General features: G+C 41.7%; 1 protein-coding gene across 1 annotated transcript in view; it reads left to right on the top strand.

The window, feature by feature from the left end:
- Positions 1 to 14,209, top strand: part of LOC117516380 (acyl-coenzyme A thioesterase 1-like) — a 128,522-nt gene that overhangs the window by 30,568 nt on the left and 83,745 nt on the right. The window contains exons 3-4 of the mRNA XM_034177351.1: positions 7,833 to 7,932; positions 8,012 to 8,202. Of these exons, the coding sequence (XP_034033242.1) occupies positions 7,833 to 7,932; positions 8,012 to 8,202 (291 nt within the window). The remainder of the gene's footprint in view (positions 1 to 7,832; positions 7,933 to 8,011; positions 8,203 to 14,209) is intronic.

The raw sequence follows: 14,209 nt of genomic DNA, 5'->3' as shown, positions 1-14,209 counted from the left end.
CGACAGCCCCAAAACATCACTGCTCTAGAGGAGATCTGCATGGAGGAATGGGCCAAAATACCAGCTACAGTGTGTGCAAACCTGGTGAAGACTTACAGGAAACGTTTCACCTCTGTCACTGCCAACAAAGATTATGTTACAAAGTATTGAGTTGAAATTTTGTTATTGACCAAATACTTATTTTCCTCCATAATTTACAAATAAATTCTTTAAAAATCCTACAATGTGATTTCCTGGATTTTTTTCCTCATTTTGTCTCTCATAGTTTTTAGTGTACTAATGATGAAAATTACAGACCTCTCTCATCTTTCTAAGTAGGAGAACTTGCACAATCAGGGACTGACTAAATACTTCTTGGCCCCATTGTAAGTTGAAGACTTATTTATTTAAGCTGGCTTTTAACACCTCGTGAGGAGGTGACGTGCTGTTTTTGTTACACTTGAGGACCGGGTTTAAGTGTTAGACCCAAATGCAGGAGCAGTAAGGCAGGCCAGGAGGTATAAAAAAGAGTTTATTCAACAAAAGGGGACTGTGCAGTGGAAGGACAAAACCAGGAGGAACCACAAAGACTTGACTGATGGGACAGACAGGACAAGGACTGGAACCAGAGAGACCTGACAGGACAGGGACCAGGTGAAGCAAGCCTGCTGAGCTTCTGGGACTGGAAGAACTGCAAGGGAGCCGAGAGGGCAGGTGAGACAGTGCAGGTGCATTTGGGCACACATTTTGAAATAAACGTCAAATTAAACTTAAATAGTTCAGGATCAAAGTTCAGTTCATTCAGGAGTTCAGATCTAATTTCAGGAACAAAGTCTTTGTTCGGGCAGGATTTCATTTCTACATAACACACCCCAAAGACACACACATGTGGCAGACAGATGGAGTTAGATGACAGCTCAGGTATGTGCAGCAATATAGCAGAGTTGGAACTCTCTGGGTGACTGCAAAACCACAGCGACGTTCACTGAAGAACTTCGCCACTGCGTGCGGACCCACTCCAGACTGTGAGTAGATCTGATCACTGACGATACAAAATAACTTAGCACTTAAGCCATCTGAGAAACTAGATACCGTGCTTATGGTTCCTGAACCACACAAACTCTGGAAACTGAATTACAGCTGATTAATAAACTGAACCACATGTAGTTCAGTCAATTAATGAAAAATATGGGCCGAACCCAAAAGAAATTGCAGTAGCAGCAAACTGATGTTTTTTCTGAAACCTTGGAATGTAGTGAACAAGATCTGAAAATTTTAGTAAAATATTTTGAGTGGAACATAGTTTATTTCTAGATTCAGATTCATGGTTTGGAAGCTTCTGTATTTGTATTTTTACATTCTAAATTTTGCTCTTTGTTTCATCAGCAGTAATCCAAAACCACCATGAATGGTATACTTTTCTTTGTTTTCATGGTCAATGCTTCATTTAATTTCTGTTTCAGGTTATTTGTGCAGGTTTTTTGTGGTGGATGACAGTCCGCCCCAACCCTGTTTCCACTGTGCGCCATGTATTTAAACATGAATTCAGTGTATCATTAATTAAATTAAATTATTAGAACTTTGGTGTTACCCATGTTTTTTTTTTTTTTTTTGTATTTTCTATCATATAAAGACTGTATAATAATATTTTGATGGTTCAGTATACGCCATCTGGGTGTACCCCGACCCCACATTCCCCTACTCAAATCAATCAATCAATCAATCAATCAATTTTTTTATATAGCGCCAAATCACAACAAACAGTTGCCCCAAGGCGCTTTATATTGTAAGGCAAGGCCATACAATAATTATGTAAAACCCCAACGGTCAAAACGACCCCCTGTGAGCAAGCACTTGGCTACAGTGGGAAGGAAAAACTCCCTTTTAACAGGAAGAAACCTCCAGCAGAACCAGGCTCAGGGAGGGGCAGTCTTCTGCTGGGACTGGTTGGGGCTGAGGGAGAGAACCAAGAAAAAGACATGCTGTGGAGGGGAGCAGAGATCGATCACTAATGATTAAATGCAGAGTGGTGCATACAGAGCAAAAAGAGAAAGAAACAGTGCATCATGGGAACCCCCCAGCAGTCTACGTCTATAGCAGCATAACTAAGGGATGGTTCAGGGTCACCTGATCCAGCCCTAACTATAAGCTTTAGCAAAAAGGAAAGTTTTAAGCCTAATCTTAAATGTAGAGAGGGTGTCTGTCTCCCTGATCTGAATTGGGAGCTGGTTCCACAGGAGAGGAGCCTGAAAGCTGAAGGCTCTGCCTCCCATTCTACTCTTACAAACCCTAGGAATTACAAGTAAGCCTGCAGTCTGAGAGCGAAGCGCTCTATTGGGGCGATATGGCACCACGAGGTCCCCAAGATAAGATGGGACCTGATTATTCAAAACCTTATAAGTAAGAAGAAGAATTTTAAATTCTATTCTAGAATTAACAGGAAGCCAATGAAGAGAGGCCAATATGGGTGAGATATGCTCTCTCCTTCTAGTCCCCGTCAGTACTCTAGCTGCAGCATTTTGAATTAACTGAAGGCTTTTTAGGGAACTTTTAGGACAACCTGATAATAATGAATTACAATAGTCCAGCCTAGAGGAAATAAATGCATGAATTAGTTTTTCAGCATCACTCTGAGACAAGACCTTTCTGATTTTAGAGATATTGCGTAAATGCAAAAAAGCAGTCCTACATATTTGTTTAATATGCGCTTTGAATGACATATCCTGATAAAAAATGACTCCAAGATTTCTCACAGTATTACTAGAGGTCAGGGTAATGCCATCCAGAGTAAGGATCTGGTTAGACACCATGTTTCTAAGATTTGTGGGGCCAAGTACAATAACTTCAGTTTTATCTGAGTTTAAAAGCAGGAAATTAGAGGTCATCCATGTCTTTATGTCTGTAAGACAATCCTGCAGTTTAGCTAATTGGTGTGTGTCCTCTGGCTTCATGGATAGATAAAGCTGGGTATCATCTGCGTAACAATGAAAATTTAAGCAATACCGTCTAATAATACTGCCTAAGGGAAGCATGTATAAAGTAAATAAAATTGGTCCTAGCACAGAACCTTGTGGAACTCCATAATTAACTTTAGTCTGTGAAGAAGATTCCCCATTTACATGAACAAATTGTAATCTATTAGACAAATATGATTCAAACCACCGCAGCGCAGTGCCTTTAATACCTATGGCATGCTCTAATCTCTGTAATAAAATTTTATGGTCAACAGTATCAAAAGCAGCACTGAGGTCTAACAGAACAAGCACAGAGATGAGTCCACTGTCCGAGGCCATAAGAAGATCATTTGTAACCTTCACTAATGCTGTTTCTGTACTATGATGAATTCTAAAACCTGACTGAAACTCTTCAAATAGACCATTCCTCTGCAGATGATCAGTTAGCTGTTTTACAACTACCCTTTCAAGAATTTTTGAGAGAAAAGGAAGGTTGGAGATTGGCCTATAATTAGCTAAGATAGCTGGGTCAAGTGATGGCTTTTTAAGTAATGGTTTAATTACTGCCACCTTAAAAGCCTGTGGTACATAGCCAACTAACAAAGATAGATTGATCATATTTAAGATCGAAGCATTAAATAATGGTAGGGCTTCCTTGAGCAGCCTGGTAGGAATGGGGTCTAATAAACATGTTGATGGTTTGGATGAAGTAACTAATGAGAATAACTCAGACAGAACAATCGGAGAGAAAGAGTCTAACCAAATACCGGCATCACTGAAAGCAGCCAAAGATAACGATACGTCTTTGGGATGGTTATGAGTAATTTTTTCTCTAATAGTTAAAATTTTGTTAGCAAAGAAAGTCATGAAGTCATTACTAGTTAAAGTTAATGGAATACTCAGCTCAATAGAGCTCTGACTCTTTGTCAGCCTGGCTACAGTGCTGAAAAGAAACCTGGGGTTGTTCTTATTTTCTTCAATTAGTGATGAGTAGAAAGATGTCCTAGCTTTACGGAGGGCTTTTTTATAGAGCAACAGACTCTTTTTCCAGGCTAAGTGAAGATCTTCTAAATTAGTGAGACGCCATTTCCTCTCCAACTTACGGGTTATCTGCTTTAAGCTACGAGTTTGTGAGTTATACCACGGAGTCAGACACTTCTGATTTAAAGCTCTCTTTTTCAGAGGAGCTACAGCATCCAAAGTTGTCTTCAATGAGGATGTAAAACTATTGACGAGATACTCTATCTCCCTTACAGAGTTTAGGTAGCTACTCTGCACTGTGTTGGTATATGGCATTAGAGAACATAAAGAAGGAATCATATCCTTAAACCTAGTTACAGCGCTTTCTGAAAGACTTCTAGTGTAATGAAACTTATTCCCCACTGCTGGGTAGTCCATCAGAGTAAATGTAAATGTTATTAAGAAATGATCAGACAGAAGGGAGTTTTCAGGGAATACTGTTAAGTCTTCTATTTCCATACCATAAGTCAGAACAAGATCTAAGATATGATTAAAGTGGTGGGTGGACTCATTTACTTTTTGAGCAAAGCCAATAGAGTCTAATAATAGATTAAATGCAGTGTTGAGGTTGTCATTCTCAGCATCTGTGTGGATGTTAAAATCGCCCACTATAATTATCTTATCTGAGCTAAGCACTAAGTCAGACAAAAGGTCTGAAAATTCACAGAGAAACTCACAGTAACGACCAGGTGGACGATAGATAATAACAAATAAAACTGGTTTTTGGGACTTCCAATTTGGATGGACAAGACTAAGAGACAAGCTTTCAAATGAATTAAAGCTCTGTCTGGGTTTTGGATTAATTAATAAGCTGGAATGGAAGATTGCTGCTAATCCTCCACCCCGGCCCGTGCTACGAGCATTCTGACAGTTAGTGTGACTCGGGGGTGTTGACTCATTTAAACTAACATATTCATCCTGCTGTAACCAGGTTTCTGTTAGGCAGAATAAATCAGTATGTTGATCAATTATTATATCATTTACCAACAGGGACTTAGAAGAGAGAGACCTAATGTTTAATAGACCACATTTAACTGTTTTAGTCTGTGGTGCAGTTGAAGGTGCTATATTATTTTTTCTTTTTGAATTTTTATGCTTAAATAGATTTTTGCTGGTTATTGGTAGTCTGGGAGCAGGCACCGTCTCTACGGGGATGGGGTAATGAGGGGATGGCAGTGGGAGAGAAGCTGCAGAGAGGTGTGTAAGACTACAACTCTGCTTCCTGGTCCCAACCCTGGATAGTCACGGTTTGGAGGATTTAAGAAAATTGGCCAGATTTCTAGAAATGAGAGCTGCTCCATCCAAAGTGGGATGGATGCCGTCTCTCCTAACAAGACCAGGTTTTCCCCAGAAGCTTTGCCAATTATCTATGAAGCCCACCTCATTTTTTGGACACCACTCAGACAGCCAGCAATTCAAGGAGAACATGCGGCTAAACATGTCACTCCCGGTCCGATTGGGGAGGGGCCCAGAGAAATCAATAGAATCAATAGAAAAAGCAAATCCTGCAGTTTGGCACCTAGTTTCTAATGTCGGTGCATAAACATGGACTTGTCTTATTATGAGGGTAAGTAATTCAGCAGAGGACTGTTTTTATGCAATTAGTCAACATAAAAACAATGACACCCCCCCCCCCCCCCCCCCAAACTTTTCACAACAGATGGCAGCACTATGGTATTTGAAGATGATTACCTCATGTCACCTAGGCCATCAGGACTGGCATGATGCAGATGGTACACCACAATGAACATCCAGGGGCAGCTTCTGTGGTGTTCATGCCCGTGACTGATTTGAGTCTGAGGCACACAAGTCTGGAGTCACACCCACACTGACATTTTACCAGTCACTGTGGTGGAAGGCCCTCACAATAATCCAGAGTGAACCTGAGGACAGCAAACTCCACTCCATTGTCTTTAGCTTACGTGGCTTTCATACACTCATGAGCTTTCTTGGGTGCATTGGTCATCTGATGTCCAATACTGACCTGAAAGAGTTTCTAGAACTTGTTGTGTCAGCAACTCCATAGATCATATGATGAGTGGTAAGGCAGTGGCACGAGCTATGCGGGACACATCCTCATTGATGCCACCCCAAAACATGCTACTTGTATCACTGGCATTTGAGATTAATGTGGTGCAGCTCCAGAGTCAGGAAGGTGGTGATTTGACATTTCTGAACCAGGAACACAGTGAGGTGGTGAACACTTACATGAATAAACTATATACTCACTAAGCAGCCACCCATCATGCACCATGCCAGCCCCCAGCCTTTTCCCAACCCAATGCATTTGTGCATCACATATGATTTGAACATGAATGGAATGAAAATGTTTTCCATTAACAAAAACAGATTTATCATGTGATGATGCCTTTATAACAAAATGTGTGCAGTCAGTAGCTATGATTACATTTGGGAAACTGGCTCTTGCTGCAAATTGAGCTTTAATGTTGGAATGTGATGTACCTGGATGACATTCTGATGATTGTGTTCCACACAGCTGGCACGGCTCAGCTCAAGGTTGACTGACACACTCTTGACCGATTAGCCAGCTCCCGCTGGAATGCCCTGTTCCCAGGAAGCCCAGCGTGGTCAGCACCTGTGTGAACACAGACGACCCCTGGCTCCTTGCCCTGTTGCACTCTGGGCCAGCTGCAGTTCTGTGCACAACTCCAGTAACAGTGTTCTTGATAATTGGAATTGGATTATGAACCAACTATCGTCATTTGCAAGTAAATCCTTGTGTTCACTTAATACTCACTCATGTTGGATTGCACCATTTGCACACTGGGAGGCCCAGTGTCGGTCTGTGGGCATCACCTGTGGGGAGGTGATTGTCTAGAGGTTAAGCGTTGGGCTTCAGACCAGAGGATCCTCAGTTCACTACCCATCCAAAATCACTAAGGGCCCTTGGGCAAGGTCCTTAAGTTGCTCCCTGTGTGTATTGAGCAACTTGCATGGCAGCACCCTGACATCAGTGTGTGAATATGTCTCTCTGAATAAGTGAATGTGAGGCATCATTGTAAAGCTCTTTGAGTGCCTGATGCAGATGGAAAACACTATATAAATGCAGTCCATTGGCCGCTCTCTACTGTACATAGCTGGAAGCTTAATGTAGAAGTCAGTGAGGAATGGCTTGAAACCATGAGAGTCACAGGCCAGTGGACACCTCACACACTTTGCATTGCAGATGTCCAAACAGGCCTTATTGGACATTTGACATTCACCTTCATGGCCATGAACTTGATTTTCCCTAAACTACGCAAGATGAGCTGAACTTATTGAACTTTTCAGAAAGATGCTGTGATGTCACTACAGCACCTTTTCAGGAGGTGCAGGAGAGGTTTGGTTTGTCACTCAGATTCTAACTTATCTGTGACAGCAGATTGCACACACGCTTGGTTCTTACTGAGTTTTTAAAATCATTGTTCATTATAAGCTAGTTGTTGGCTGTTTACTGTTGACATAGAAACAAATTCCACACACACTGAAACTGCTGGATGACATGTTTGTGGGCGCTCTTTCAGTCGATTTCCTGCTTATGAAAAAAATACCATCTGGACATGGTGCCTTTTGCCACTTTTTTCTGGTGGTAAGAATTTAATTCCAGTCAGTGAGTTTTAATCTTTGTAAAAAGCCAAGCGGCTCTCTGGGACTTTAAAAACTAAGGCCAGGACAAAGCCCATGTGTTGTTGAACTTTTGACAGATAGATGGCAGCTCTCTGAAGGTGTGAGGGGACCAGATGTTTGCGTGGATCTGGGGTAGTTGTGCGGTGTGGTGCATCTGCACCCGTGCACGCTCCCAGTCCGGACCTGTTATAAAGGCTGATGAAAATTAAAAACCTGAAGAATCCACAATTGTTTGTTCTTTTTGTTTGACAGTTGTTGAGGAGCCCAGTCTGGGTGGAACATATTTGGGGGTTGAACCAATGGGTTTACTGTGGAGCCTCAGACCAGTACCAGGCAGCCTACCTGAACTCAGGTAGACAGAATTGGAGGTTGAAAGGAGACACTGATCAGTACAGAGTCAGAATCAGAGGTAACGTTCTGCTGTCCTTTAGGCTGAGGAAGATGAATGTCCAGACTCCCATGGTGTTCAAGATTTCTGTGTACCAGAGTCACCAGTCTGAGGGCTTCATGGATCAGACTCCACTGGCCAGTGTGGTGGTGGAGCGTTGGTACATGGCGCCCGGCGTCCGGAGGATACCAGTTACAGAGGAGAGACTCACTGCAACTCTCTTTCTTCCTCCAGGTGAGACCAAAGACTTAGTTAGACCAAAGGTTTAGTCTGACCTGTGTGGTGCTGAACACCACAGTTAAAAACTGTCATGCCCCGCCCAGTTCCAGGCTTCAGTCCTTATTTCCCCTCTTTCTTTGGTTCTGCTCCTTCTGCCCCAGCTTTGTTTTATTAATTGTTATTTTCATCATGTGTTTATTCTATGTTCTATTTTTGCTTTGTTACTTTCTTTCTTTGTTACTTTTATTCTTCAGCCATGTTCCAGTTCCGTTCTAGTTTTGTTCTGTCAGTCTGTGTTTTCATAGTTTATCAATTAGTTATTGTTTGCCTATTTTTTGCTGTTCTCATTTCTGTAATATGTCGTACTGTGATGCCAGGTTTTGTTATCACTTAGTTTCTGTTTTTCTTATAGTTTTTGTCTGTCTGTTCCACTTTAGTTTTGTCATAGTGTTTAATTTCCTATTATTCTGTTTATCATCTTCTGGTTTGCTTTTCAGTCCTGTTCAAGTTTAGATTTGTGTTCATGTTTTTCTTGTATGATCTTTAGTTGTCTTGTCTGTAATTCTCTTCACTGCTCACTTGCACCTGTCTGTCTCATCCTGTCCTCGTCTGCTCCGTGTCTGCACTCTTCTCAGTTCTCACGTGTTCACTCCCAGCTTCATTGTTATCACTGTCTTCTTCTGATCACGGCACTCTCTTTTTGCACCTGCACTTTCTCATCACTGTTGGCCACGCCCCATTTGTCTGTCATTTCCTTGCCCATTTGTCACTGCCTTCTTGCATCTCTTTTCTCTCTTAGTTTACACCTGACCACGCCCCCTTCCAGGCCCGTCCTCCACCACGTGCACCTCATTATCCTATATTTAAACTGCTTCAGTTCACTTTCTCCCTGCTCGTTTGTTGATTCACTCACTTATCAGCACTTTGTTCTCGTCCTGTTTATGTCAAGCCGTGTTTTTTTGATTCTGCTCTGTGTACTGGATCCTGCTTTTTGTCTCAGCCCCGACGCCTCTGTTCGCTCGTGTACTGACCCTGCTTGTTTTTGACCACGTCCTCTGTCTTGTCCCTGCCTGGTACTTTTGCTCCACAGACTGCCTTCCTGTTACTGAACCCAGGCCTGAACTAAACCATCCTTTACTCATACATCCTGTTGCGAGCCTGCATTTGTGTCCAGCCTCTGTCTGAGCCTCGCCTCCGCTCAGTCCTGTCAAAAACACAGTTACAGGTCACAAACCCTGACTGTAAACTGAAAAAAAAAAAATGTGTGTGTGTATATATATATATATAAAAATATATATATATATATATATATGTGTGTGTAGTTGTGTTCAAAGTAATAGTGTGTATAAGAAAGTGAGAAAAGCTCAAAATTCTGATCATATCTTTTATTTCCATACTCAACTAACATGTAACATTTTGGTAACGTTGTATATTGGTTATGATTATCAGAAATATTACTACAATGTTTTCATGATGTTATTACTTCCTTTAATATATTGAGAGCTTATCCTCTACTGGCCTCTACTGGTGGTTGGCTCTCACTGCGGTATTGTATCACTTCCTGTTCCGGAGCACAGCGGTGTTTTTCTGTATCTGTTAGCTGTTTAATCTGCGCAGTTAGATTGATCTAGTTATCTAGATTACGATTTGTTTCCCAGTGTAATCTTCACGTGCCTTAACTAAAGCACTCCCTCTGCTGAATCACCTCTAAATTATTTACACATTATTCACTTTGTGTGTTTTTAGGAATCCGCTAGCTTAGCGCAGCTACTAGCTCTTAGCCGGTTTAGCATGGCGCCTTATCCTGTCTCTCCTGCACTTTTCTGCTCTGGGTGTGAAATGTTTAGTTATTCCTCGGCCTCCTTTAGCAGTAATGGTACTTGTAATAAGTGTAGCTTATTCGTAGCTTTGGAGGCCAGGCTGGGCGAATTGGAGACTCGGCTCCACACCGTGGAAAATTCTACAGCTAGCCAGGCCCCTGTAGTTGGTGCGGACCAAGGTAGCTTAGCCGCCATTAGCTTCCCTCTGGCAGATCCCGAGCAGCCGGGAAAGCAGGCTGACTGGGTGACTGTGAGGAGGAAGCGTAGCCCTAAACAGAAGCCCCGTGTACACTGCCAACCCATTCACATTTCTAACCGTTTTTCCCCACTCGACACACCCGCCGAGGATCAAACTCTGGTTATTGGCGACTCTGTTTTGAGAAATGTGAAGTTAGCGACACCAGCAACCATAGTCAGTTGTCTTCCGGGGGCCAGAGCAGGCGACACTGAAGGAAATTTGAAACTGCTGGCTAAGGCTAAGCGTAAATTTGGTAAGATTGTAATTCACGTCGGCAGTAATGACACCCGGTTACGCCAATCGGAGGTCACTAAAATTAACATTGAATCGGTGTGTAACTTTGCAAAAACAATGTCGGACTCTGTAGTTTTCTCTGGGCCCCTCCCCAATCGGACCGGGAGTGACATGTTTAGCCGCATGTTCTCCTTGAATTGCTGGCTGTCTGAGTGGTGTCCAAAAAATGAGGTGGGCTTCATAGATAATTGGCAAAGCTTCTGGGGAAAACCTGGTCTTGTTAGGAGAGACGGCATCCATCCCACTTTGGATGGAGCAGCTCTCATTTCTAGAAATCTGGCCAATTTTCTTAAATCCTCCAAACCGTAACTATCCAGGGTTGGGACCAGGAAGCAGAGTTGTAGTCTTACACACCTCTCTGCAGCTTCTCTCCCCCTGCCATCCCCTCATTACCCCATTCCCGTAGAGACGGTGCCTGCTCCAAGACCACCAATAACCAGTAAAAATCTATTTAAGCATAAAAATTCAAAAAGAAAAAATAATATAGCACCTTCAACTGCACCACAGACTAAAACAGTTAAATGTGGTCTATTAAACATTAGGTCTCTCTCTTCTAAGTCCCTGTTAGTAAATGATATAATAATTGATCAACATATTGATTTATTCTGCCTTACAGAAACCTGGTTACAGCAGGATGAATATGTTAGTTTAAATGAGTCAACACCCCCGAGTCACACTAACTGCCAGAATGCTCGTAGCACGGGCCGGGGCGGAGGATTAGCAGCAATCTTCCATTCCAGCTTATTAATTAATCAAAAACCCAGACAGAGCTTTAATTCATTTGAAAGCTTGTCTCTTAGTCTTGTCCATCCAAATTGGAAGTCCCAAAAACCAGTTTTATTTGTTGTTATCTATCGTCCACCTGGTCGTTACTGTGAGTTTCTCTGTGAATTTTCAGACCTTTTGTCTGACTTAGTGCTTAGCTCAGATAAGATAATTATAGTGGGCGATTTTAACATCCACACAGATGCTGAGAATGACAACCTCAACACTGCATTTAATCTATTATTAGACTCAATTGGCTTTGCTCAAAATGTAAATGAGTCCACCCACCACTTTAATCATATCTTAGATCTTGTTCTGACTTATGGTATGGAAATTGAAGACTTAACAGTATTCCCTGAAAACTCCCTTCTGTCTGATCATTTCTTAATAACATTTACATTTACTCTGATGGACTACCCAGCAGTGGGGAATAAGTTTCATTACACTAGAAGTCTTTCAGAAAGCGCTGTAACTAGGCTTAAGGATATGATTCCTTCTTTATGTTCTCTAATGCCATATACCAACACAGTGCAGAGTAGCTACCTAAACTCTGTAAGTGAGATAGAGTATCTCGTCAATAGTTTTACATCCTCATTGAGCACAACTTTGGATGCTGTAGCTCCTCTGAAAAAGAGAGCCTTAAATCAGAAGTGCCTGACTCCGTGGTATAACTCTCAAACTCGCAGCTTAAAGCAGATAACCCGTAAGTTGGAGAGGAAATGGCGTCTCACTAATTTAGAAGATCTTCACTTAGCCTGGAAAAAGAGTCTGTTGCTCTATAAAAAAGCCCTCCGTAAAGCTAGGACATCTTACTACTCATCACTAATTGAAGAAAATAAGAACAACCCCAGGTTTCTTTTCAGCACTGTAGCCAGGCTGACAAAGAGTCAGAGCTCTGTTGAGCCGAGTAGTCCTTTTAACTTTAACTAGTAATGACTTCATGACTTTCTTTGCTAATAAAATTTTAACTATTAGAGAAAAAATTACTCATAACTATCCCAAAGACGTATCGTTATCTTTGGCTGCTTTCAGTGATGCCGGTATTTGGTTAGACTCTTTCTCTCTGATTGTTCTGTCTGAGTTATTTTCATTAGTTACTTCCTCCAAACCATCAACATGTCTATTAGACCCCATTCCTGCCAGGCTGCTCAAGGAAGCCCTACCATTATTTAATGCTTCGATCTTAAATATTATCACTCTATCTTTATTAGTTGGCTATGTACCACAGGCTTTTAAGGTGGCAGTAATTAAACCATTACTTAAAAAGCCATCACTTGACCCAGCTATCTTAGCTAATTGTAGGCCAATCTCCAACCTTCCTTTTCTCTCAAAAATTCCTGAAAGGGTAGTTGTAAAACAGCTAACTGATCATCTGCAGAGGAATGGTCTATTTGAAGAGTTTCAGTCAGGGTTTAGAATTCATCATAGTACAGAAACAGCATTAGTGAAGGTTACAAATGATCTTCTTATGGCCTCAGACAGTGGACTCATGTCTGTCCTTGTTCTGTTAGACCTCAGTGCTGCTTTTGATACTGTTGACCATAAAATTTTATTAGAGATTAGAGCATGCCATAGGTATTAAAGGCACTGTGCTGCGGTGGTTTGAATCATATTTATCTAATAGATTACAATTTGTTCATGTAAATGGGGAATCTTCTTCACAGACTAAGGTTAATTATGGAGTTCCACAAGGTTCTGTGCTAGGACCAATTTTATTCACTTTATACATGCTTCCCTTAGGCAGTATTATTAGACGGCATTGCTTAAATTTTCATTGTTACGCAGATGATACCCAGCTTTATCTATCCATGAAGCCAGAGGACACACACCAATTAGCTAAACTGCAGGATTGTCTTACAGACATAAGGACATGGATGACCTCTAATTTCCTGCTTTTAAACTCAGATAAAACTGAAGTTATTGTACTTGGCCCCACAAATCTTAGAAACATGGTGTCTAACCAGATCCTTACTCTGGATGGCATTACCCTGACCTCTAGTAATACTGTGAGAAATCTTGGCGTCATTTTTGATCAGGATATGTCATTCAATGCGCATATTAAACAAATATGTAGGACTGCTTTTTTGCATTTATGCAATATCTCTAAAATTAGAAAGGTCTTGTCTCAGAGTGATGCTGAAAAACTAATTCATGCATTTATTTCCTCTAGGCTGGACTATTGTAATTCATTATTATCAGGTTGTCCTAAAAGTTCCCTGAAAAGCCTTCAGTTAATTCAAAATGCTGCAGCTAGAGTACTGACGGGGACTAGAAGGAGAGAGCATATCTCACCCATATTGGCCTCTCTTCATTGGCTTCCTGTTAATTCTAGAATAGAATTTAAAATTCTTCTTCTTACTTATAAGGTTTTGAATAATCAGGTCCCATCTTATCTTAGGGACTTCATAGTACAATATCACCCCAATAGAGCGCTTCGCTCTCAGACTGCAGGCTTACTTGTAGTTCCTAGGGTTTGTAAGAGTAGAATGGGAGGCAGAGCCTTCAGCTTTCAGGCTCCTCTCCTGTGGAACCAGCTCCCAATTTGGATCAGGGAGACAGACACCCTCTCTACTTTTAAGATTAGGCTTAAAACTTTCCTTTTTGCTAAAGCTTATAGTTAGGGCTGGATCAGGTGACCCTGAACCATCCCTTAGTTATGCTGCTATAGACTTAGACTGATGGGGGGTTCCCATGATGCACTGAGTGTTTCTTTCTCTTTTTGCTCTGTATGCACCACTCTGCATTTAATCATTAGTGATTGATCTCTGCTCCCCTCCACAGCATGTCTTTTTCCTGGTTCTCTCCCTCAGCCCCAACCAGTCCCAGCAGAAGACTGCCCCTCCCTGAGCCTGGTTCTGCTGGAGGTTTCTTCTTGTTAAAAGGGAGTTTTTCCCTTCCCACTGTC

Source organism: Thalassophryne amazonica, chromosome 8, assembly GCF_902500255.1.
Source record: "Thalassophryne amazonica chromosome 8, fThaAma1.1, whole genome shotgun sequence".
Taxonomy (NCBI): domain Eukaryota; kingdom Metazoa; phylum Chordata; class Actinopteri; order Batrachoidiformes; family Batrachoididae; genus Thalassophryne; species Thalassophryne amazonica.
This window is presented reverse-complemented; position numbering and strand designations above follow the sequence as displayed.